Source organism: Globicephala melas, chromosome 8, assembly GCF_963455315.2.
Source record: "Globicephala melas chromosome 8, mGloMel1.2, whole genome shotgun sequence".
In the NCBI taxonomy this organism is placed as follows: Eukaryota; Metazoa; Chordata; class Mammalia; order Artiodactyla; family Delphinidae; genus Globicephala; species Globicephala melas.
Genome location: NC_083321.1, coordinates 54,667,344 through 54,694,586, shown reverse-complemented (window position 1 = coordinate 54,694,586; position 27,243 = coordinate 54,667,344). Strand labels below are relative to the sequence as shown.

The window sequence follows — 27,243 nt, the reverse complement described above, 5'->3', positions numbered from 1 at the left end:
ATACAAAGTTAGAAAGCTGTATAATGCAGTTTCACATGTTCATCACCTAGATTCAGTGAAATTTTGTAATTTTGTTTCATCTGTAACTCCATCTGTCCTCTGCTGCTTAGGTTATTATGAAGCAGAGCCTAGGCAAAGAATGATCTTTTAAAAACTTAGATCAGGAAACTTTCCTAAATTCCTCCCTTGATTTCTCATTACACTCAAAATATAATCAAAACTCTTTACACGAACCTCAAGGCTTTATAAGATATGACCTTTGCTTACTTCTTCAGTGGCATCTTTTACCATTTTCTCTTTCCTGCCACACTGGAAGCTTTTATCTGCCTCAGGTCTTCTCTACAGGCATTTCCTTGTGCCTGGCATGTTCTTCCCTTCCTTGGTTTGGTTGGCTGCTGCTTTTCATTCTTTTTTTTATTAGAGAACCTTTTGCTGATGGTTTTATCCTGTGTAAAAATGTTTACCTAAAATGTTAGCAGTTGGTGCATTTAGGTGACAGGTGTACTAGTCTTTCAACCTTTCACTAGATTTAAAATAATTGGAGGAAAAGATGTTGAGGGAAAAAAAATCCCTCCTCTTCCTTAAATACCATGATATCATTATTTCTTTCTTTTAAAATTTGTTTTGGGTCTCTCTTTCCTTCCTTCCCTACCCATCCCCCCACCCCTCCCATGATTATTAAATTGAGTAGAGAGAAAAGAGAGAAGGGAAATAGAATTATCTGATTAGAGTTGGAGGTGTATGTTATTGGAAGCCATTGCCTCAAGTACCTCGGATTCCCTCTGCCAGGATGCTGTTTTTCAAGTACATATAAGGAAAGAGTAACCCTTTAAAGACTGACTGATGTGAGGGTGGCTCACATCATCTTACCTAGAGGTCTTTCCTCCCCATAAACATCTACCTTCTCCTTCAGGAAGAGGTGCTGAATGCTGGTTATTCGAGCCTCCAGCCATACTGATGTTTATAGTAGTACACTGATTACTTTCTTTGTAGCAGAGATGTTTTCACGGCTTTGGTTCTGAAATAATCTGAGCCATGTTTGGTGTGTTTCTTTACCTATATGGGAACAGCAGTATGATTCTAAATGAAACCCAAAACCTAAATGGAGCATTAGAAACCCCTTGGTTTGCCTGCTTACATAACAACTATTCTTGGATTTTTTTTTTCCATTATGGTAATAATGGAAAGCTGAGCTTAGTGATTTATATTACACTTACCTGGCATCTCGCATCTATAAACTGTAGCTTTTCAGATAATGACCAAAGTTTTAGTTCATAGTCTTGAGACTTCTTTTTTTTCTTGCTTTTCTGAAAACTTTAAGATGATTGATTAAATGAACTTTTTGCAGATAAGGTATATAAAAACATAATAGTTACTTCAAGGATCAAGTGGACTGTGGGACCAGTGTCATTATGGTTAAAACTGTGCTCCCCCAACAGAGTTTGTAGAAACTGGCAGTAAGTTAAAATCTTTTTGTAAGCTTATACTTAAATCCCTGTATCTGAAATCAGTGTTCTTTTATCAATGGCCTACATAAAATAAACTGTGTTGTGACTCTAAGTGTATCGCTGCTTACAACCGTAGAGGAAGTTTAAGTAAAAGACTTCAATGAGAAATGAGAGGAATTACGTAATTTAGTTATTATGACCAGCTGTAAATTTCTGCCATTAAAAAGAGAATTGTACATAATAAAACTAGAATTTCAGAAGCAGCAGCATTCTTAAGGCTTGGTGCTGGAAAGATGCTTAGAAAAACGTAACTATAGAACATCTTTGGGTGATTGGATCAGTAATACATTCTGGGATCCTAACCACTTACTGCTGTTTCATACCTGCATCATTTTGGCAGGCCCTTCATGAATTCACACAGCACCTGACCTTTTCTTCTGCTTCAGAACCTTTCACCTTCTTGAGGCCTTGTGAAAGAAACGTGTCTGTTAAAGGTTATATATCAAATCTGTCATGTGAAAAGGTAGAGATCTTGGTTCAATTGGGACAAAACCTGTATTTTTCAGAATGACATGAAATTGGTTAATAGATAATTCTTAGAAGGAAGTTAATAATTACCTAATGTTCTCAAAATGAAATTATTTAGGAAATGTTCCAGGTGATAAATAAGTGAATTTATAGATCGTCAGTGCGTGTTATAGAAAATGATCATGTGTTTAAAAAATATGATTGATATTTTATAGCTGCACTGCCCCAAACCCTAGCCACTTACCACATGTGGCTATTTAAGTTAATTAAAAATAAGTAAAATTAAAAGTCTAATTCCTTAGTTTTATTAGCCACATATCAAGTGCTAAATAGTCACATGTAGCTAATGGCTGCTGTTTTGAAAAGTGCAGATATAGACTGCACTGTTTAGAGAATGCAAAGTATGGGAATTATAATATTTTCAATTTAACTTTTCTATTGAAGTTTTTGTCTGCTTCTTATTGACTGGCAAAATATTAAGAGCTACAAGTGTCCATAAGGTTATTAGCCTGTCAGTTCTATTTGTAACAAAAAAATATAAGTAAATTGGATGTTAACTAGACATATTGTGGTGATCATTTTGCAGTATTTACAAATATCAAGTCATTATGTTGTACACCTGAAACTAAATATAGTGTTATATGTCAGTTGTATCACCAAAAAAAAAAAAAAAAAATTAAGTAAATTGTTAGTAAATTGTGAGTTCTAAATTTTAGGTTTAAACGTGCTAGCTCTGTGTGATCCAGTACAGTAGCCAGTAGCCATATGTGGCCCTTGAGCACTTGAAATATGGCTAGGGTGAATTGAGATATGCTGTAAGGGTAAAATGATATGTTTTGAATACTAGGTATCACCCCAAAAGTGTACAATGGTTGAAGACGGTCGAAAGGTACAAACTTTCAGTTATAAAATAAATAAGTCATGGGGAGGTAATATACAGAATGGTGACTACAGTTAATAATAGTGTACTAAAAGAAAAAAGAAAAAAAATAATAGTGTACTGCATATTTGAAAGTTGCTAAGCAAGGAGATCTTAAAAGTTCTCATAAGAAAAACAATTTGTAACTATGTATGGTGGTGGGTGTAACTAGACTTATTGTGATCATTTTGCAGTGTATACAAATATTAAATCATTATGTTGTACACCTGAAAGTAATACTGTGATATGTCAATGATGTATAATTTTAATTGAGTTATAAATTAAAAAAATAAGTAAAATGTCAAGTAAAAGTCTGAAATTTTAAATGCTGATAGTATGTTGAAATAACATTGAGCTATATAGTGCTACATAACATAAATTGTTAAAATTAATTTTGACCTGTTTTTTTTTACTTTTATGAATGAACTAATAGAAAATTTGAAATTATGTGGCTCATTTTATATTTTTATTGGATAGTACTGTGTAACAGCCAATGCTTTAATAAAGAAATCTACTTCTACATGTCTAAATCAAGAATGACTATATTTGCGAAGTGGGATGAAAAACATTTTTTGCATATATTTACTTTTGTCCTCTTGGATTTTTAAAAATAGTACCAATTGCATCAAAACTTTTTGTGGTTTCATTTGTCTGTGATGTGGAGGATATGCATAAAACACAGGTGCAGAGCTTTTACCTGATAAATGAGTGATATAGATAATATGAATACTGTGGGCATTCCCAGGAAAAAGACGTTGCTGGAATCATTGGAAAGGTATCCCAGAGACTTTTAGGGCTTTTATTGACCCAACATTAAAAGATGAATATGATTCAAGTGGCAGAAAACAATAAACTGGAGCGCTTGAATAAAAGCCCAGATAGGTTGTAGACTGGGTATGCTTAGTGGATAGTGAACAGGCCAGAATGACTTGAATCAAGCATTTCAGTGCAGAAGTAAGAGGGAAGGATTGGAGAGTTAGGTTGAAATTGAATATTGGGACTCTTTGGCTAGGGTAAGAAATCTAGATGAGTTTATATAAGTATCTAGGAGCCATCAAAGATATTTATGAACTGGGAAGTGACATGAAAGCAGTATTTTTTTTTTTAAAGATTGCTTTGGTTACAGGAGAGTATCCATACCTGTTTTTCTGAAGTGAGAAGGTGCAATGATATCATAGAGAAATTGGGGGAGATAGGGAGCAGGTTTGAGATGTAGAAAGGTAGAATCATTAAGACTACTATGTTTGGGGAAAAGGAAAAAGAAATTGAAACTGACCTTGGTTCCCCAAATGTCATGACAGAAGTGAAAATAAAGGTATTTTAGTTTTGTATAATGTTTTCTTTTTTTAATTATTATTAATTTATATATTTTTGGCTGCATTGGGTCTTTGTTGCTGCGCGCGGGCTTTCTCTAGTTGTGGCAAGCAGGGGCTACTCTTCGTTGTGGTGTGCAGGGTTCTCATTGCGGTGGCTTTTCTTGTTGTGGAGCAGGGGCTCTAGGCACGCGGGCTTCAGTAGTTGTAGCATGTGGGCTCAGTAGTTGTGGCTTGTGGGCTCTAGAGCATAGGATCAGTAGTTGTGGCGCATGGGCTTAGTTGCTCTACGGCATGTGGGATCTTCCCGGACCAGGGCTCGAACCTGTGTCCCCTGCATTGGCAGGTGGATTCTTAACCACTGCGCCACCAGGGAAGCCCTGTATAATGTTTCCTGTTTTTAAAACTGTAAGATAGCCAGTTCAACCCTTTATTACAGACGAGGAATTTGAGAGTCATTGTTTAAAGAACTTGACCAGAATCATGGTCTCCTTGTCTTAAGTAGTAGAGCTGAGAATTGAGCCCAGGTCTTTTTCTTCCTGATGTATTGTCATTGGCATCTACTCAGTTGCCTAATTCAGTGCCTCAGTTTTTCTTGATGCTTTCCCTTTGCTCAGTCAGCCAGTCCCTAAGTTTTATTATTTGTTTCCTAAACATATCTCAAATCCCCCCACTTCTCTTGGTACCACCTCTGCCTTCAGGTTACTCCCATCTTTCTGGATTGATATTTTCCTGAATTTATATCGTCTCTACCCTGCACACCACCTCCTAAAACAAATAAGCAAATAAAAGCTATCTGTTTTCCTACAGTTCAGTTTTTGAGATCTTTCTAAATTATAGAGCACTCTCACTTAAACTTTTTAATAAAATGTAAACTTTGTAGCCTGTTCTTATAAGATTCTTCATGATCGTACCCCTTTTCTGAGTGCTTCCACTTCCATGCTCACTTTGTTTTTCAGCCTTTTGTATTTGTTACTTTCATAAGCAGTGTCCTTTCCCCCTTTTCTCCACTCCACCCTCAATCCTGTGTATTCTGGTCTTGGCTTAGTTTGATTGTCTGTTTACTCATCTGTAATCATCCCTCCCCTGCTTCTTTCCTTTACCTCCAACTCACCCACCATTTACCTCCCCACCCCCCCACCCCAGAGAAGACTCCCTTAAGTAGGCTCATTAAAGGTAGAGACTATTTCTTGCTTACTAATAGTGGACCCACAGAAATTTGTTGAATAGTGAAATGTTTTTATGCTTCAGGGTCATTTCAAGTTAGAAGTGGCTTTACTGGAGCATAAAGAATCTGAAAGAATGAATGAAAAAAATTAGTCCATCACTTCCCAACCTGTACTTCAGAGCACTTGTATACTACAAGGTATTGTGTGTTTCACAGAAAAAGATTCCATGATCAAATATATTAGGGAATGCTGCAGATTATATCCAAGATAGGGATATAAGACTATTTATATAAGACTAATCAATTAAGACTTCGGGAAGTTCTGTGGTAAAAATAAATATATATTTCCCTAATGTATTTGATTAGGGAAACTTTTTAGATAGTATAAATGTAATTTCTCTTAGGTTACTAGCAGTATTTGGTATTTGGGAATTGCTAAATGTGTGTGTCCTTTATTTCCCTCAGGTCTAATTAATACAGTTATACCATATAATCAGATGATGTCCAGGGGATATTTGGAGGAACTCTGGTTGTTTACAGTTGGAAGAGAAAACTTGAGGGAAGATACAGCTGTGTTCAAATATTTGAAGTTTCCAATAAAAGAGGAATTGAAAGTATTTTCTTTGAAACTAGAGAATAAGAGCAAGAAATGGGAGGAAGGTGTAGGGAGGCAGATTTTTTACTTTGTGTAAGGGTAACTTTCTAATAATTAGAATTTTGGAAGGTTAAGTAAATTTTCTGTCCCTGTAGTTTGTCAAGCAGAGATTTATAGGGATGCTATAGAGGAGTTTAGCACATTAGATAAGGGATGGGTCAGAAGAGTAGTTTTCTTCAACAGCTTGAAAACCAATTAGACTCTATTTCTGAGATATCTGTCAATTTGGAATTTATATTCGTTGATTCCTTTCTGATTCTGTGAATCTGTGTCTTGGTCTGCAATCTCAGTCAAGAAACCAAATATGTGGTATGAGAAACACAGTAGAAATTTTAGTTGTATAGTTAAGTGATTTTACTTTATGGTATTTTTTATAGACTTTATTTTTTAGAGCAGTTTTAGATTCACAAAAAAATTTGAGCACAAAGTAGAGAGAGTTCACATATACCCTCTTCCTCCGCACATGTACAACCTCTCTCACTGTCCACATCCCACACTACTATGGTACATTCGTTGAAATTGATGAACCTACATTGACACATTGTTATCACCCAAAAGTCTGCAGTTTACATTAGAGTTCACTCTTAATTGTTGATGTTTTGAAAGAAAACATGAATATTCTTGTTCATGTTTTAAAAAGTAGTTTTCAGTTATTTCTTGCCCTAGTTTAGTCTTTTCTGATTCAGAGTTCTAAAAGATAACTAAATCAACATCTATTTTGAAAAAGTATTCAGCATTGAAGAAAGTTCTTTTTTTATGATCCTAAATGTTTACAAATGTTTTATTTTGCTGGCTAACAGTATTTTTTCTTCCTTTTAAGTACCTAAAGAATTGGTGGAGCTCCATTTGAAGTTGATGAGGAAGATTGGCAAATCTGTTACAGCAGATAGATGGGAAAAATATTTGATCAAGGTAAATATTTGTAAATCACCTTCTCTATATTCTATCTAGCATAAATCGATGTTATGTTGCATAATATGCTCTGATTTTTAAAATGGTCTCCTAAAAGTTGTAAAATATGACTCAGAAATCTATATGATTACTACAGGTATGTGATTCTTTTTTGCAGCTACTAAGCAATAGTCTAGAGTCCCAAAGTTAGATTTCAGAGGTGTTATCTTTTGTGTCAAACACTGTGCTCAGGACTTTTTCATGTTTTCTCTCAGTTTCTTTCATGATTTCTTAAAATCGTCCTGATCAACTCAATTAAGCTATAGATGAGGCCCAACAAAGTTGTCATTTTTCTTTGAGATCACATAGTATGTGTAGACAGAGCCAAAATTTGTCTTTTACTTAAAAAGTAAAATGTCCAAAGACCTTTAGGTCAGTATGGAAGGCTTCTAAGTTAGCAATAGGCCAAACCTATCCTTAATGAGAACAACTTGGGTAATCAGAAAATGATTGCTTTAGGATAAACCCTATTAAGGGCACGACCATTCAGGAAAATTGTCTGGATGGAATTGCATCCAAACTTTTGAGATCCACACAATTTTGTGAGGGAGGGGGGTGATATTTTGAACTCTAACATACTAGAATATTAGGTTACATTTTTAGGCGATCGAAAACCTGTAATTTTCTTATCGTCTTTTTAAAAGTGTATGTTTATGTATACATATATTTTCATACTGCTTTTGCAGGCGTGTGCATATGATTGTAGAGTGCTATGAAAAGAGGAACCATCAGGGAACAGGAGTTGCTTGTTCTTATCATAAAAAATCACATGTGCTGTTTCAGTTATCTTTGCTGTGTAACACACCACTCTAAATTAAGTGACATAAAACAATAATCATTTTAATCAGCTCAGTGACTCTCTGGGTTGGGAATTTGGAAAAGGTCACTTTCACTGTACTCTGTTGGTTGAAGCAACCACAGTTCTCCCCAGATTCAGGGAGAGGAGGCATAGACCTGAACGCTCAGCAAGTGGTAGGAGTGTCTTAACTTTTGAAAAGCCCAATATGAGATGAGATATATTTCAATACTTTTGCACAAGTTTGAAGCCCTGGAAAGTTGGCTCAGCATTTCAAAAATTTGATGCTGTGTGATTTTCTAAAAGCCTTGATTAACTAATATTTAATTAAATCTCTGAACTATATTAAACTGTGGATAATAAATGAGCAAAGTTTTAACTGTTTAAAGTCCTTTTAAACATACCAGTGGGGCAGGGGGTGGATACCAGTGAAGTTGCTGCTTTGCCTTTAACAAAATATTTATTAACAATCTAGGTCTGGACCTTAAAAAGAGGTGCTAGAATTTCAGGACAGTAGTTTTTAACATAACATTTTAAAGGGTGTAGTTGTTTGTAAATCTGTTTATTAAAGTGGGTTGGTTTGTTTTGTATATGTTCTGAGAACTGAGGTAGAAATATCTTGTATACTAATCTCAACTCTACTGTAAACAAAATTTGGGTCCACGGATAATCTCCTTTTGCCCCCTTGTATCTCAGTTTCTTCATAAAATGTGGTAATTGGGACAAGATGATTTTATAAACCCCTTTAGTTTTATGGTCATAACTGCAGGTTCTAGCTCAATTTTTTTGAATTGAGATACATTCACATAACATAAAATTTGCCCTTTGAAAGTGTACAATTCAGTGTTTTTAGTATATTCACAAGGTTGTGCAACCATCACCAGTATCCAAACCAGAACATCTTCATCGCCCCAGAAGAAACCTCATACCCATTAGCAATTACTTCCCCTTTCCCCCAGTCCTTAGCAACCACTGATCTGTTTTCTGACTCTGTGAATTTGCCTATTATGGAGGTTTCATATAAATGGAATCAGAATCTGTAGTAGCCTTTGTGTCTGGCTTCTTTCACTTAGCAAAATGTTTTCAAGGTTCATCTGTGTTGTAGCATGTATCAGAACTTTGTTTGTTTTTATGCTTGAATAATATTCCATTGTGTGGATAATATTACATTTAATCTGCTTATCAGTTTATAATATTTGCCTTGTTTCTACCTTTTGGCTATTATAAATAGTACTGCTATGAACATTTGTGTACAGATTTTTGGGTAGACAGGTGATTCAGTTTTTTGAGTATATATCTAGGGTAGAATTGCTGGGTTATATGGTAATTCTTTGTTTAATTTTTTGAGGAACTGCCAGACTGTTCCAAAACAGCTCCAACGTTTTTCCCTAGGAACCTATGAGGGTTCCAACTTTTCCACATCCCACCTTACCAACACTTATTATTGACTGATTGATTTTAGCCCTCCCAGTGGGGATGAAGTACTATCTCATTATGGTTTTGATTTACATTTTCCTTATGATTAAAGGATGTTGAACCTTCTTTTCATGGGCTTGTTGGACTTTGTGTGTATCTTCTTTGGAAAAATGTCTATTCATATCCTTGTCCATTTTTTAATTGGTTGTCTTCTTGTTTTTGAATTTTTAAAGTTTTTTTTATATATTCTGCATACTAGACCCTTACCAGATATATGGTTTGCAAATATTTTCTCCCATTATGTGTGTTGTCTTTTCAGTTTCTGTGTAATATCTTTTGATGCATGGAAGTTTTCATTTTGATTAAGTCCAATATTTTTCTAATGTGGCTAGTGCTTTGGTGTCATATATAAGAAACTGTTGCCCAAGCCAGGTCATGAAGATTTAATTCTATATTTTGTTTTAAGAGTTTGTAGTTTTAGTTCTTAAATTTAGATCTATAACCCATTTAATTTTTGAATATACTCTCAGATAGGAGTCCAACTATATTCTTTGCACATAGATATACATTTGTTCTATTACCATTTGTAAAAAACATTCTTTCCCTCACTGGATTGCCTTGACATCCTTGTAGAAAGTCAATTGACCGTAAATGTGAGAGTTTATTTCTGAAGTTTTCATTCTGTTGACTTACATGTTGTTATTTATGCTGGTACCATATAGTCTTGATTACTGCAACTTTGTGGTAAATTTTGAAATTGTTCATCTTTTCCAAAATTGTTTTGGCTGTTCTGCATCACTTTCATTTCCTTATGAGTTTGAGGATCAACTTATCAGTATCTGCAAAAATGCCAGTTAGGATTTGCATAGGGATTGTATATAATCTATAGATAGATTTGGGGAGTATTGGCTTCTTAACAGTAGTAAGTTTTCTGATCCATGAAAATAGGATGTCTTTCAAAATATGTAGGTCTTTAATTCCTTTCAAAAATGTTTTGCAGTTTTCTGACTCCAGTCTTATACTTTTGTTCAATTTATTCCTTAGCATTTTGCTGTTTTTGAGGGTATTGTAAATGGAATTTTCTTAATTTCATTTTCATATCATTCACTGCTATTGTGTAGAAATATGACTAATGATTGTATGTTGATCTTGTATGTTGCAACTTTGCCAAACTCATTATTAGCTCAAATAGCTTTTTTTGTGAATTCTTAAGATTTTCTATATACAAGATTATGTCATCTGCAAACATAGATAGGCTTACTTCCCCCTTTTCAATCTGGATACGCTTTATTTCTTTTTCTTGCATAATTGCTTTGCTGGAACCTCTGGTACACTGTTGAATAGAAATGGTGAGAGCAGACATCCTTGTCATGTTCCTGATCCTAGGGGGAAAGTTTTCAGCGTTTCAACTTTTAGTATGGTGTTATTTGAGGGTTTTTCATTGATGTCCTTTATCAGGTTGAGGAAATTCTCTTCTTTTCCTAGTTTGTTTAGTGTTTTTATCATGAAAGCTGTTGGATTTTGTCAGATGTTTTTTCTGCATCTATTGAGTTAACCACACAAATTTTGTCCTTTATTCTATTAATGTGGTATATTACATTGATTAATTTTCATATGTTGAAACCTTGCAATCCTGTAACCAATCCCACTTGGTCATGGTCCATAATCATTTTTATCTGTTGCTAGATTTGGTTTGTTAATTTATTTTTGAGGATTTTTGTGCCTATGTTCATAAGGGATATCCGTATTTTTTTTTTTTTTTTTCTTGAGGTGTCTTTGTCTGGTTTTGCTATCTCGGTAATGCTGGCCTCTTATGTTGAATTGAGAAGTGTTTCCTCTGCTTTTGTTTTTTTTGCAAGTGTTTGTGAGGTATTTATTAGAATTTAGCAGGGAAGCCAGGTGCACTTGGGCTTTTCTTTGTTGAAAATTTTTGTTTGTTTATTCAGTCTCTTTAATTGTCATTGATTTAGTCAGATTTGTATTTCTTCTTGTGTCAAGTTCAGTAGTTTGTGCCTTTCTAGGAAATTGTCCATTTTATTAGCTTATCTAATTTATTGGCATACAGTTGTTCATAGTATTCACTTATAATTCTTTTTAGTTCTGCAAAGTCTGTAGTAATGTTCCTTCTTTCTTTCCTCATTTTACTGATTTAGTGTTCTCTTTTTTCCTGGCCAGTCTAGTTAGAGGTTTGTAAAATTTTATCTTTTTAAGGACCAACTTTTGGTTTAATTGAATTTCTGTTTTTCTTTTTTTAAATTAATTTTTTATTTATTTTTGGCCACGTTGGGTCTTTGTTGCTGCGTGCAGGCTTTCTGTAGTTGCAGTGAGTAGGGGCTACTCTTCATTGTGGCGCGTGGGCTGCTCATTGCGGTGGCTTCTCTTGTTGCAGAGCATGGGGCTCTAGGCGTGTAGGTTTCAGTAGTTGTGGCTCGCGGGCTCTAGAGTGCGAGCTCTAGAGCGCAGGCTCTAGAGTGCTGGCTCAGTAGTTGTGGCGCACCAGCTTAGTTGCTCTGAGGCATGGGATATTCCCGGACCAGGGCTCTAACCTGTGTCTGTAGCATTGGCAGGTGGATTCTTAACCACTGTGCCACCAGGGAAGTCCCTACTCTTCTTTTCTAACATGGAAGTTTAGGTTATTAATTTGAGGTATTCCTCTTTTTCAGTATAGGCATTTTCAGCTATTGCATCTAATCTCTGCTTAGTTACATTTAATAAATTAGTATGTTCTCTTTTGTTTTCATTCATTTCTAAGTATTTTCTCTTTTCCCTTGTGATTTCTTTTTTGACCCGTTGGTTATTTAGTAGTGTGTTGTTTCCACATGTTTGTGAATTTCCCAATTTTTTCCTGTTTTTGATTTCTAATTCCATTCCATTGTGTAGGAGAACATACTTTGTTTGATTTTGATCCCTCTAGTTTTGTTGAGACTTTTTTTGCCCTTACTTAACATATATTATATCCTTCTTCAATATTAAAAAATAATTTTTCTACTTAGATATTTATAGAGATTTGCTAACTTCATATGTATATTTACAGTCCTTTTTTCCCTGTTTTTTAAGACTTTCGCTGCCCTGTAAATACACTCTTACGTATAAATGTGTATTTTTCCCTTATCCTTTTTTGATATGCTAAAGTCTCTACTATTTTAGCAAAGAACTATAAACTCTCCATTAACTCTTTATTTCCCTTCAACTGCCACCCATCTGCTCTTCTTCCCCTTTATATAAGTTATTTATTGCTTTCATGACAACTTACCCCCAAACTGAGCAGCTTAAAACAATGAACATCAAACATTTATTATCTCATAATTTTTTTGTGTTAGGAATCTGGCTCAGTGTCTGTCATTAGACTGTACGTAGTCAAGCTGTCAGCTTGCCTTGCAGTTTTCTCTGAAGGCTCAACTGGAAGAGGATCCACTTCCAAGCTCAGTCACATAGCTGTTGACAGGATTGGGTTCCTTGTCATGGCTTTTTCATAAGGCAGCTTAAAATATTGCAACAGAGCCAGTGAGTGAGAGTGCCTGAGATGGAACTCATGGTCTTTTTGTAGCCAGATCTTGGAAATGACGTACTATCACCTTTGCCATATTTTATTTGTTAGAATGAAATCACTAGATTTGGCTCATAACCAAAGCGGGTGGGGTGAAGGAACAAGGGAAGGAATGACATAAGGGGAATGAATACCAGGAGGTGAAGATCATTATGGGCCACGTAGAAGCTATCTATCTTACAGAACTCTTGAAATAATTTTCTTTGTTTGCTAGTCTGTTTCTTTACCTCCCATTCACTGCTTAGTCCATTGAAAATTTCCTCCTCTGCATAATTCCATTCCAATAAAATTTCTTTTTCAGTTCAAGCGTTTGAACAGTGTCGCTTATTACTAAATGCAAGTGACACTATTTATTACATATCTTCCCAGTTTCTCTACATGTTCTTTCCTTCAAACATTCTTCTTTTGCCTTCTTTCCTACAGTACTTTCCTGGATTTCTTTCTATCCCTAGTAGTCTCCTTTGCCAGATCTTTCTTTTTATCTAAGCTCCTGAAGGTTTTTGTACTACAGAGTTTTGTTTTAGACTCTCCTCTAGTCTCATTTCATACACTCTCCCTGGATTATCGTATTTATTCCCATGGCTTTAAACCCCGTATGCCAGTGAGTCATATTTTCATCCTGAATCTTCTTAGTTCCAAGGCCAGTATACTCAATTACATAGTGAACATCTTTACTCAAAAAATAAAGTGAATCTGTGTCAGTGTAGAGACTAAACTTCTGTAACAAAATGATTCCAAAATATAATTGCTTAAATAAGCAATAACTTGGGACTTCCCAGGTGGTCCGGTGGTTAAGACTCTTAGCTCCCAATGCAGGAGGCACAGGTTTGATCCGTGGTCGAGGAACTAAGATTCTGCATGCCCTACAGTGCAGCCAAAAAGGGGAGAAAAAAAGCAATAAGTTTATTTCTCTCTATCATAACAATGACTGGTCTAGACTCTTGAGACAGTTGTGTTCCATGAGGTTATTCAGAGACCCAGGTTTCTTTCATTTCACTGTTGTACCCTAGGACATTTTGCTTTCCTGTGTTGTATAATGTACTTCAGCCTCAGAAAGGAGAAAGAAAGTAAGTTCAGGGCATGCAGTTTTCTTTTAATAAGCAAAGCAGAAGTTGCATATGTTACTTCTGTTATTCCATTAGAAACAACACAGTCACATGATTATACCTATTCGTAAAAGAGGTTAGAAAATGTCAGGTCTTCTTTAGTGGCCACAAACTCAGGAAAATGGAACAGGGTGGCCAGATTTGGGTGGGACAACTGCAAAATATTTGGTTCCCTTCCCTTTGGGAGGACTATACATCCCCCTGCTGGTAAATTCAGGCATGGTCATGTGATTAGACTTTGGTCGGTGAAATGAAGGAAAAGTGGTATGTTAGTTACACTTTCTGGAAAAAGCTTTAAGAGCAATGTATATTCTTTATGTGTTTTATTACCTTTGCTATGATGACTGATAATTTTCTAGATAAATGCCGCTCATTTGGGGGTGAAGATAATGTGCAGCAGAGCCACTACCAACCTGTTATCAAGATACAGTGTAGCCCAAGAATAAACTTTGTTGCTATAAACCTAGGTGTTCAGCAAACTATTTCTTAAGGGGTAAGATAGTAAATATTTTAGGCTTGTGGTCCTTATATTTTCTTTCACAACTACAGTTTCTAAATAAATGGATATGGCTGTGTTCCAGTAAAACTTTATCTATAAAAACAAATAGTCTGTGGGCCAGAGTTTGCCAGCCATTGCTGTAAATCATTGAGATTTGGGGGTCCTTTGTTACTGCAGCATAACCCTACTATCCTGACTGATACCCTTGGTTAAATAGCATCAATACCACATATTTTCTCAAACCAGAAATATAAGTATCATCCTTGATTCCTTTATCATTTCTCAAACTAAATCTTGGCCGCTCTCTCTGAACTGTTCATTTAACAGATGAAGATATTAAGAACCAAAGGGAGATCCTTATTCTTGGCCATGTATCCAAGTTAGTAAAAGAGAACCAGAACTTGGATAGATCTGCTACTTTTATAGTGTTTTTTTTAATAGTCTAGAGTTTGTTCCTTGACTTGGTAAATTTGTTCCTTGGTAAAAGTTGTTCCTTGACTTGGTAAATGGTACTATTATATATTCAGAGCTGCTGGTCACTCAGGACTTCATATCAACCAAGCCCTGTTTGATTTAGCCTTCTAAATCTCTCTCAACTCAGTATACTCAACCCTCTTTGTTTCTACCCTGCTTGCAGTCATTTTCTCTCACCTGGATTAATGTGGGAACCTCCAGATTGGTTTCCGTGTCTATTTCAGTTACCACAGTGAAAATGGTAAAGCGAAAATCTGAATGATCTTTCTCTTCTGTTTTAAGCCCTTAATTATGACTCCTTGTTGTCTTCTGAATGGAAAATAAATTTTTTAACATGGGAACAAAGTTTTTTATGTGATGGGCCTTGCTATTTTTTTCTCTGGATTCTTTTCTTGCTGTTCTCTTTACCACATCAGTATGTACTGTGTGGTAGTACATACAGTACAGTAGTTCTGCCATGAAGAAATACTTTTGGTTTCCAGAATGGTCATGCTGTTTCTTGATCCTTGCTTTTTTGTATAACTAAAGTAGGTCTTGCCCTTCAATCTCATCTAATCACGTTGTTTTATTTCATTCATAGAACGAAAAATCCCAAGTTTATTATTTAAGTCTGTCTTCCACAAAAACCAAATCTCAGTGAGGGCAAGGATTTTTGTCAATCTCTATTATATTCTTAGCACCTGAAACAGTGCCTAACACATAGTGATTGCTCAGTCAATATTTGTTGAATCAGTAATTGGATAAATGAACGAACACTGTCCTAGCAGAAGCCAGCCACATGAGTGTGTTTGTGTATGTATGTCTGTGTGTGTGTCTCTGTCTGCTCTCCTGTTACCCTGCTTCCGCTCCACACCCCCCACACACATCAAAATGCAAGTTCTTTGAAATCAGGGAAGTATGCATATTTTTCAGTGTTTTCATCTAATATTATGCCTTGCTAATTGTAGGTACTCAAGCATGTTAAAAGGATACTATTATGAGATACCAATTTTTAGTGCCTATGATTTTAGTTCTTCTAAGAGTACTTTTTTTTTTAGAATCTTTATTGGAGTATAATTGCTTTACAGTGTTGCGTTAGTTTCTGATGTATAACAAAGTGAATCAGCTATATGCATACGTATATCCCCATATCCCCTCCCTCTTGCGTCTCCCTCCCACCCTCTCTATCCCACCCCTCTAGGTGGTCGCAAAGCACCGAGCTGATCTCCCTGTGCTATGTGGCTGCTTCCCACTAGCTATCTATTTTACATTTGGTAGTGTATATATGTCCACGCTACTCTCTCACTTTGTCCCAGCTTCCCCTTCCCCCTCCCTGTGTCCTCAAGTCCATTCTCTACATCTGCGTCTTTATTCCTGTCCTGCCCCTAGGTTCATCAGAACCATTTTTTTTAGACTCCATATATATGTTTTACCATACGGTATTTGTTTTTCTCTTTCTGACTTAACTTCACTCTGTATGACAGACTCTAGATCCATCCACCTCACTACAAATAACTCAGTTTCGTGTCTTTTTATGGCTGAGTAATATTCCATTGTATATATGTGCCACATCTTTATCCATTCATCTCTCGATGCACACTTAGGCTGTTTCCGTGTCCTGTTACTGTAAATAGTCCTGCAGTGAACATTGTGGTACATGACTCTTTGAGTTATGGTTTTCTCAGGGTATATGCCCAGTAGTAGGATTGCTGGGTCATATACTAGTTCTATTTTTAGTTTTTTAAGGAACCTCCATACTGTTCTCCATAGTGGCTGTATCAGTTTACATCCCCACCAACAGTATAGCAGGGTTCCCTTTTCTCCACACCCTCTCCAGCATTTATTGTTTGTAAATTTTTTGATGATGGCCATTACAACCAGTGTGAGGTGATACCTCATTGTAGTTTTGATTTGCATTTCTCTAATGATTGGTAATGTTGAGCATCTTTTCATGTGTTTGTTGGCAATCTGTATATCTTCTTTGGAAAAATGTCTGTTTACCTCTTCTGCCCATTTTTGGATTGGGTTGTTTGTTTTTTTGATATTGAGCTGCATGAGCTGCTTGTATATTTTGGAGATTAATCCTTTGTCACTTGCTTTGTTTGCAAATATTTTCTCCCATTCTGAGGGTTGTCTTTTTGTCTTGTTTATGATTTCCTATGCTGTACAAAAGCTTTTAAGTTTCATTAGGTCCCATTTGTTTATTTTTGTTTTTATCTCCATTTCTCTAGGAGGTGGGTCAAAAAGGATCTTGCTGTGATTTATGTCATAGAGTGGTCTGCCTATGTTTTTCTCTAAGAGTTTTATAGTGTCTGACCTTACATTTAGGTCCTTAATCCATTTGGAGTTTATTTTTGTGTATGATGTTAGGAAGTGTTCCAATTTCATTCTTTTACATGTAGCTGTCCAGTTTCCCAGCACCACTTATGGAAGAGGCTGTCTTTTCTGCATTGTATACTCTTGCCTCCTTTATCAAAGATAAGGTGACCATATGTGCATGGGTTTATCTCTGGGCTTTCTGTCCTATTCCATTGATCTATATTTCTGTTTGTGCCAGTACCATATTGTCTTGATTACTGTAGCTTTCTAGTATAGTCTTAAGTCAGGGAGTCTGATTCCTCCAGCTCCGTTTTTTACCCTCAAGACTGCTTTGGCTATTCAGGGTCTTTTGTGTTTCCACAGAAATTGTGCCGTTTTTTCTTCTAGTTCTGTGAAAAATGCCATTGGTAGTTTGATAAGGATTGCATTGACTCTGTAGATTGCTTTCGGTAGTATAGTCATTTTCACAATGTTGATTCTTCCAATCCAAGAACATGGTATATCTCTCCATCTGCTTGTATCGTCTTTAATTTCTTTCATCAGTGTCTTATAGATTTCTGCATACAAGTCTTTTGTTTCCTTAGGTAGGTTTATTCCTAGGCATTTTATTCTTTTTGTTGCAGTGGTACATGAGAGCGTTGCCTTAATTTCTCTTTCAGATTTATCATTGTTAGTGTATAGCAATGCAAGAGATTTCTGTGCATTCCTTTTGTATCCTCCTACTTTACCAGCTTCATTGATTAGCTGTAGTTTTCTGGTAGCATCTTTAGGATTCTCTATGTATAATATCAGGTCATCTGCAAACAGTGACAGTTTGACTTCTTCTTTTCTGATTTGGGTTTCTTTTATTTCTTTTTCTTCTCTGATTGCCATGGCTATAACTTCCAAAACTGTGTTGACTAATAGTGGTAAGAGTGGGCACCCTGTCTTGTTCTTGATCTTAGAGGAAACGCTTTCAGTTTTTCACCATTGAGAACGATGTTTGCTGTGGGTTTGTCATATATGGCCTTTATTATGTTGAGGTAGGTTCCCTCTATGCCCACTTTCTGGAGGGTTTTTATCATAAATGGGTGTTGAGTTTTGTCAGAAGCTTTATCTGCATCTATTGAGATGCTCATATGGTTTTTCTCCTTCGATTTGTTAATATGGTGTATCACATTGATTGATTTGCACATACTGAAGAATCCTTGCATTCCTGGGAAAAACACCACTTGATCGTGGTGTATGATCCTTTTAATGTGTTGATGGATTCTGTTCGCTAGTATTTTGTTGGGGATTTTTGCATCTATATTCATCAGTTATATTGGTCTGTAATTTTCTTTTTTTTGAGTATCTTTTTCTGCTTTTATTATCAGGGTGATCATGGCCTCATAGAATGAGTTTGGGAGTGTTCCTCCCTCTGCTATATTTTGGAAGAGTTTGAGAAGTATACGTGTTACCTCTTCTCTAAACGTTTGATAGAATTTGCATGTGAAGCCATCTGGTCCTGGGCTTTTGTTTGTTGGAAGAATTTGAATCTCAGTTTCAATTTCAGTGCTTCTGATTTATCTGTTTATATGTTCTATTTCTTCCTGGTTCTGTCTTGGAAGCTTGTGCTTTTCTAAGAATTTGTCCATTTCTTCCAGGTTGTCCTTGTTATTGGCATATAATTGCTTCTAGTAGTCTCTCATGATCCTTTGTATTTCTACAGTGTCAGTTGTTACTTCACCTTCTTCATTTCTAATTCTATTGATTTCATTCTTCTCCCTTTTTTTCTTAATGAGTGTGGCTAATGATTTATCAATTTTGTTTATCTTCTCAAAGAACCATCTTTTAGTTTTATTGCTCTTTGCTATCGTTTCCTTCATTTCTTTTTTATTTATTTCTGATCTGATCTTTATGATTTCTTTCCTTCTACTAACTTTGGGTTTTGTTTGTTCTTTCTCTAGTTCCTTTAGGTGTAAGGTTAGAGTGTTTATTTGAGATTTTTGTTGTTTCTTGAGGTAGGCTTGTATAGCTATAAACTTCCCTCTTAGAACTGCTTTTGCTTCATCCCGTAGGTTTTGGATCGTTGTGTTTTCATTGTCATTTGGCTCTAGGTGTTGTTTGATTTCCTCTTTGATTTTTTTCAGTGATCTTTTGGTTATTTAGTAATGTGTTGTTTAGCCTGTATGTGTTTGTGGTTTTTACGTTTTCTTCCCTGTAATTTATTTCTTATCTTATAGCGTAGTGGTCAGAAAAGATGCTTGATATGATTGCAGTTTTCTTAAATTTACTGAGGCTTGATTTGTGACCCAATTTGTGATCTATCCTGGAGAATGTTCCGTGAGCACTTGAGAACAAAGTATAATCTGCTGTTTTTGGATAGAATGTCCTATAAAGATCAATTAAATCTATCTGGTCTGTTGTGTCATTTAAAGCTTCTGTTTCCTTATTTATTTTCATTTTGGATGATCTGTCCATTGGTGTAAGTGAGGTGTTAAAGTCCCTCACTATTATTGTGTTACTCTCGATTTCCTCTTTTATAGCTGTTAGCAGTTGCCTTATGTATTGAGGTGCTCCTATGTCGGGTGCATATATATCTATAATTGTTATATCTTCGTCTTGGATTCGTCCCTTGATCATTATGTAGTGTCCTTTCTTGTCTCTTGTAACATTCTTTATTTTGAAGTCTATTTTATCTGATATGAGTATTGCTACTCCAGCTTTCTTTTGATTTTCATTTGCATGGAGTATCTTATTCCATTCCCCACTTTCAGTCTGTATGTGTCCCTAGGTCTTAAGTGGGTCTCTTGTAGACGGCGTTTATATGGGTCTTGTTTTTGTATCAATTCAGCGAGCCTGTGTCTTTTGGTTGGAACATTTAATCCATTCACGTTTAAGATAATTACCGACATGTATGTTCCTATTACCATTTTCTTAATTGTTGTGGTTTTTGTTTTGTTTTGTAGGTCCTTTTCTTTTCTTGTGTTTCCCACTTAGAGAAGTTCCTTTAGCATTTGTTGCAGACCTGATTTGGTGGTCCTAAATTCTTAGCTTTTGCTTGTCTGTAAAGCTTTTGATTTCTCCATCGAAACTGAATGAGATCCTTGCCGGGTAGAGTACTCTTGGCCGTAGGTTCTTCCCTTTCATCACTTTAAGTATGTCCTGCCACTCCCTTCTGGCTTGTAGAGTTTCTACTTAGAAATCACCGGTTAACCTTATGGGAGTTTTCTTGTATGTTATTTGTCTTTTTTTCTTTGCTGCTTTCAATAATTTTTCTTTGTCTTTAATTTTTGCCAGTTTGATTACTATGTGTCTCAGCATATTTCTCCTTGGGTTTATCCTGTATGGGACTTCTCTGCGCTTCCTGGACTTGGGTGGCTATTTCCTTTCCCATGTTAGGAAGTTTTCGACTATAATCTCTTCAGATATTTTCTCGAGTCCTTTCTCTCTTCTCCTTCTGGGACCCCTGTAATGCAAATGTTGTTGCGTGTAATGTCCCAGATGTCTCTTAGGCTGTCTTCATTTCTTTTCATTCTTTTTTCTTTATTCTGTTCCGCAGCAGTGAATTCCACCATTCTGTCTTCCAGGTCACTTATCCGTTCTTCTGTCTCAGTTATTCTGCTATTGATTCCTTCTAGTGTAGTTTTCATTTCAGTTATTGTATTGTTCCTCTCTGTTTGTTTGTTCTTTAATTCTTCTGGGTCTTTGTTAAACATATCTTGCATCTTCTTGATCTTTGCCTCCATTCTTTTTCCGAGGTCCTGGATCAACTTCACTGTCATTATTCTGAATTCTTTTTCTGGAAGGTTGCCTATCTCCACTTCATTTAATTGTTTTTCTGGGGTTTTATCTTGTTCCTTCATCTGGTACATAGCCGTCTGCCTTTCCATCTTTTCTAACTTTCTGTGAACATGGTTTTTGTTCCACAGGCTGCAGGATTGTAGTTCTTGCTTCTGCCGTCTGCCCTCTGGTGGATGAGGCTATCTAAGAGGCTTGTGCAAGTTTCCTTATGGGAGGGTCTGGTGGTGGGTAGAGCTGTTTGTTGCTCTGGCGGGCAGAGCTCAGTAAAACTTTAATCTGCTTGACTGCTGATGGGTACGGCCGGGTTTCCTCCCTGTTGTTTGTTTGGCCTGAGGCAACCCAATACTGGAGTCTACCTGGGCTCTTTGGTAGGGCTATAGGTGGACTCTGGGAGGGCTCATGCCAAGGAGTACTTCCCAGAACTTCTGCTGCCAGTGTCCTTGTCCTCTCGGTGAGACACAGCCACACCCCGCCTCTGCAGGAGACCCTCCACTACTAGCAGGTAGGTCTGGTTCAGTCTCCTGTGGCGTCACTGCTCCTTCCCCTGAGTCCTGATGTGCATGCTAGTTTGCGTGTGCCCTCCAAGAGTGGAGTCACTTTTTCCCCCAGTCCTTTCGAAGACCTGCAATCAAATCCCAGTAGCCTTCAAAGTCTGATTCTCTAGGAATTCTTCCTCCCGTTGCTGGACCCCCGGGTTGGGAAGCCCAGTATAGGGCTCAGAACCTTCACTCCAGTGGGTGGACTTCTGTGGTAGAAGTGTTCTCCAGCTTATGAGTCACCCACCCAGCAGTTACAGCATTTGATTTTATTGTGATTGCGCCCCTCCTACCGTCTCTTTGTGGCTTCTCCTTTGTCTTTGGATGTGGGGTATCTTTTTTGGTGAGTTCCAGTGTCTTCCTGTTGATGATTGTTCAGTAGTTCGTTGTGATTCTGGTGCTCTTACAAGAGGGAGTGAGAGCACGTACTTCTCCTTCAGCTTCTTGAGGCAAATCCTCATTGTTTTTTCTTTATTCTGCTCCCTGGCAGTTATTTCTACCATTTTATCTTCTAGCTCACTTACTGTTCTTCTGCTTCAGTTATTCTGTTGTTGATTTCTTCTAGAGTATTTTTAATTTCAGTAATTGTGTGGTACATCACTGTTTGTTTGCTCTTTAGTTCTTCTAGATCCTTGTTAAATGTTTCGTTTATTTTCTGCATTCTGTTTCCAAGATTTTGGATCCTCTTTACTATCATTACTCTGAATTCTTTTGGGGTCAGTTGCCTGTTTCATCTTCATTTATTTGGTCTTGTAGATTTTTACCTTGCTGCTTCGTCTGCAACATATTTTTTTGTCATTTTATTTTATTTTATTTTTGATGGGTGGTGCTGTATTCCTGTCTTACTGGTTGTTTGGCCTGAGACGTGCAGCACTGGAGTTTGCAGGCAGTTGGATAGAGCTGGTTCTTGGTGCTGAGATGAGGACTTCCCAGAGGCCTCACTCCAATTAATATTCCCTGGGTTCTGAGGTTCTCTGTTAGTGCAGCTGTTTGGATTCGGAGCTCTCACCACAGGAGTTTGGGCCCGACCTCCGGACTGGGTACCAACATCCTTCAAGCTTCATGGTGCGGTAAAAAAAAAAAAAAAAAAGGAAGAAAAGAAAGCAGCACAATATCAAAGAATAAAAAACAAAATAAAATTAGAAAGATAAAAAATATATTAGGAAAAATAAAACTGTGGTTGAAATAGTCTCAACAAGGTAAAATAAAACTACGACAGAAAAAAGAAAAAAAAGGGTGGGTGGGTGGGGAAACAAGCCAAAAGGAGAGATCACTAACGAAGTCTAAAATAAAATTGCAAAAATAAGAGATTTATTAGTAAAAATAAAAATATAAATGAATTAGCAACAGTGAATCAACAAGGTAAAACAGAACCGCAATCTAAAAGGAAAAGAAAAGAGCTTTGGCTCTGGGGGCGGAGTTTAGGCAGGGGGTGGAACTTAGGCAGAGGCGTGGTTTAGGCTGGGGCAGGACCTAGGCAGTTGGTGGCGTGACATTTGAGCGTGGGGCAGGGTGTCTGCCTAGGACCTGTGCGGAAGGGGAGAAGCAGCTGGTTGAAAGGAGGGCCTCTCGAGTGTGCGGTTCTGGAGTTTGGAGGTAGGGCCCTGAGTGAGTGTGGGTGGGTGGGGTGTGTGGTTCTGGAGTTTGGAGGTAGGGCCCTGAGTGAGTGTGTGGGGGTGGGGTTTAGTCCCAGCATGTTGGATGTGGTCTCCGAGTGTAGAGGGAGGGCCCTGGGTAGGGGTGTAGGAGCGAGGCTTGGGATCTATGTTTCAGGAGGGAGGCTCTGAGGTCAGAGGATGAGGCCTGGGAGCCCAGCAGGCTCCCCAGTGCCTAAGTGGATGGGAAAGCACTGACCCCATTCCTTACCCTTCCTTCGTGCCCCTTCCCCACCATCTCCCCCAGGATCTCCCCTGTGGCAACTGGATCCCTAACCATGGGTGGGTCCCACTGGGTGTAGGAACTCCTTCCCTCCCCCAGCCATCCTTCAGGGATGCTGGTCCCAAAGTCCGTCCTTTACTTTTGCTCCCCCTTCCCTCCCTCCCACTCTCTCAGGACCTGCTCTGCTGGAGGGGGCCTAGGTGGGCAGAGGATCAGGCCCGGGATCGCAACAGGTTCCTGGGGGTCCAAGTGGGCAGGGGAAACCTGGCCACACTCCCTTTTTATCCTCTGCCCTCCCAGTGGTCCCCCAATTTCCCCCTTCGTGCGTGGGATCCCTTCCCCTCCCCCAGCGACCCCCTCGGGGCGCCAGTCCTCTCCCACCTCCACTTCTCCTCCCCCTTCACTCCCCCTGTGCCCCACGTCCTACCCAGTCGCTGGGGGTTCCTCCCATCCCCTTAGGTGTCCATGGTTCCCCGCCGGTGCCTGGTAGGTGCCCTGGTTGTGAGGAGACGTGAATTCCATGTCCTCGTAGTACACCATCTTCACTCCACCCCCCTAAGGGTATTTTATACTTTTAGCTTTCTTTGATGCCAGCAAAACTTTAACACATTTGTCTTAAAGAATCCCATTGTTCCTAATTTAGGTAGCCCTAAGGTCTAGCTTAGAAAAGCTAAGGTTGAGAGACATTGCACTGCATATAATTATGTCTCACATAGGTCTGAGTACTAACTCGTATTCATTTGAGAGTCAGAAATTGCTCTTGGATTTCCTCAGTTTGGAGGACCTTGTGGTATTCCCATGAAATGAGGTTAGAAACAGGTTTCCCACAGCCTCTTTTTATTTTTAATATTTAAAAATGTAGAATGCATAGATTAAAACTAAGGATAATATAATGCCTATATTTCTGCCACTTAGAATTAATGCTTTTCTGTTTTACTAGTCCTTTCACATTTTTACTAACTTGAATTAGATAGTACTTCTCATGAAATGTGAAATCTGTCCCCACTTTATCATTATTTTTTGGCAAATATTCCAACTTTTAATTATATTAGTGAACATATATATAGTCTGTTAACTCGTAGAGCACTTTTGTACATTTTGCCTAAAAGTCTGTTAGTTTTATTTTACAACACTAAGCAGTTTTATTTTACAACACTAAGCAATTAGCTTTTACAGAGAAAATGACAAACATCTCTTTTACTGATAATCAAGTACCCTCATCTACTTAGCCATTGATATATTTGTGGACTTGGAGTTTTATTGTAGTTGCAATGATTTAACTTTTAAAAATTAGTTTTAATGTATAAATAGGCCATGTTTTGAGATTACAGAACAGGTATAGATATGCTTTTAATCTTAGTTTTCTTCGAGAATTTTGTGTTCTGTGCACATAAAACATTAATTAGATTGAGAACTTCCTTTTAGCACAGCAGTTTTCAGCTTATTTTTCATAAAGCCATAGGGTTTCCCCAGAATTGCTTCTGGGCCCGAGTGTTAGTCCACTAGGGCTACTATAACAAAATACCACAGAGTGGTTAGCTTAAAATTTATTCACAGTTCTGGCGGCTGGAAGTCTAAGAGCAAAGTGCTGGCAAATTTGGTTCCTAGTAAGCACTCTCTTCCTACCTTGTAGAAGGCCTTCTTGCTGTTTCCTCAAATGGCCTTTCCTGTGGGTGTGCTCAGGGAGGTGGAATCTCTGGTCTCACAGACACCAGTCCTGTAGGATTAGGATGGCCCTGCTCTTAAGATCTCCTTTAGCTTTAATTATGTCCTTAAAGCCCTTACCTCCATATACAGACACATTGTGGGTTAGGGCTTCAACATATTAATTTTGAGGGGACACAATTCGGTTCATAAAAACTAATGAAATATTTTGTTGGAAGAAAGTGATTATGCTGATTAATAAAAAGGGAAGTGGGGTTGAAAACTACTCGTACATTATGTAGGTCCTTCAACATAAGAATTTATTGCATTCATGTACAACTTTTCAGAAGCCTGTTTATTTTGTGAAATGGAGATTCATCCCTATAAACTGTCTTTCCTGGGATTCTAGATCTCTCTTAATTTCTTAGTAGTTTAGATTCATAGAATCTTAAATGATGCAGACAGTCAGGAATTCCCATTGACTTGAGGGTCATTAAAATTTTGATTACAGTACGGTATGCTTCAGTAAATTATCGTAGAGTCTGGTTGTAGTGATTTCTAGACTAAAGTTTAAAAGTGTTGAATTAAGAATCAGAGGGTTCAGGACTGGATTAAGATGGCGGAAGAGAAGGATGTGGAGCCCACTTCTTCCCACAAATACATCAGAAATAATCATTATGTGGAACAATTCTCACAGAATACCTACTGAAGGCTGGCAGAAGATCTCATAAACCCAAAATGGCAAGAAAGATCACCATGTAACAGGTAGGACAAAAGGGAAAAAAAAGGGAATTGGCACAGGACGTGCACCCCTGGGAGGGTGCGGTGAAAAAGAAAAGGTTTCCTCACCCTAAGAAGTCCGTTCACCAGCGTGGAGATCAGCCATGACAGAAAGGGAGCTTCAGAGGCTCAGAGGAGAGTGCAGCAGCTAGCTTGGGGCAGGCAGAACAGAGAGAGACCTGCACAGAAGATCCTGGACATCTCACTGCACTCCCCAGCTTGAGACACATGTCTGCTGGTGTGCATGGGGGCTGGGTGCTGAAATTTGGGCTTCAGAGGACAGACACAGGGAGAGGCTTGGGGTTGGCTGTATAGAAACAGCCTGAAGGGAATGGAGTGTGGTCTGAGCCACAACTGGGGGTTTGCACAGGAAGGAGCCAAGGTCTGCCATTGAAGCCCCGTTGGTAACGTGAGCCCTCTAAGGAAGGGCGGGCCTGCCTCATCCTCGACGTGCTCACGGCAGGCACGACTCTGCCTCTACAACCTCTGGGGGCACACAAGCACCTGTGAATCAATACAGACATACAGGGAGAAATAGGTGGGAATACAATAATAGTAGAGTTTAACACCCCACTTACATCGATGGACAGATCTTCCAGACAGAAAATCAATAAGGCAACAGAAATCCTAAATGATACAATAGAATAGTTCAACTTAGTTGTTAATTTTAGGACATTACATCCAAAAAATCTTTTCAAGTGCACATGGAACATTCCCTAGGATTGACCACAAGCTAGGACACAAAACAAGCCTCAGCATTTTAACACATGATTGACTGGAGATGTATTAATACATCTTTTGTTACCCGAACGTTATTGACCAGAGATGTATCAATATCGTTCTACAGAGTGGTACAATTAACATCACCATGTGAAGTTGTTGGAGCTTAAAATTGATCAAGTATTCATTATACAACTTATCATTGTCATTATCATAAACATTTTGTTCCGTTAGGTTTTTGGTCCAACCTTGTGTATATTATAAACACAAGTTTATTGCCATAAAATTTTCAAAAAACGATGCGTCGCGAAATTTAAGTGAAGAATTTTTCAGTGAATTTTATGCAGATACTTTCTGTGATTGTCTGAGTGACATGTATACTAGTGTCTCAGAAGATGGTAGTTCTTCAGAATATAGTTCTGATTCAGTCGATCAATAGTTAATCAGTAGTCGACTTCAATTCAATAGTCGATCTAACTATTAGACCAACAGAAGGACAAAGCCTTTGTGATTGATTCTGATAAGGAAAGTGAAAATGAAGCTCACGGTGCTAGAGAACACTCCTTTGCTGCTACAGAAGAGTAGATTGAAGACAGCATTTCACGAAAATTAGAAGGCTTTACAGGTGTGTCAGGTGTAACTATTGAATGTAATAACCTGCAAAGTTTGTGATATAACAGAAGTAATTTTTGGTAACGACTTTTTCAAGTTGGTCGCTTCTCAGTCAAACTTGTATCACCAACAGAATGAAAAATTATATAAAAAGTATGATAAGGCTTTAAAATGAACTGATGTAACTAAT

At 37.6% G+C, this 27,243-nt stretch overlaps 1 protein-coding gene across 1 annotated transcript in view; it reads left to right on the top strand.

Moving 5' to 3' along the window:
• Positions 1-27,243, top strand: part of RSF1 (remodeling and spacing factor 1) — a 172,172-nt gene that overhangs the window by 36,257 nt on the left and 108,672 nt on the right. The window contains exon 2 of the mRNA XM_030835968.3: positions 6,852-6,943. Coding sequence (XP_030691828.1) covers positions 6,852-6,943 — 92 coding nt within the window. The remainder of the gene's footprint in view (positions 1-6,851; positions 6,944-27,243) is intronic.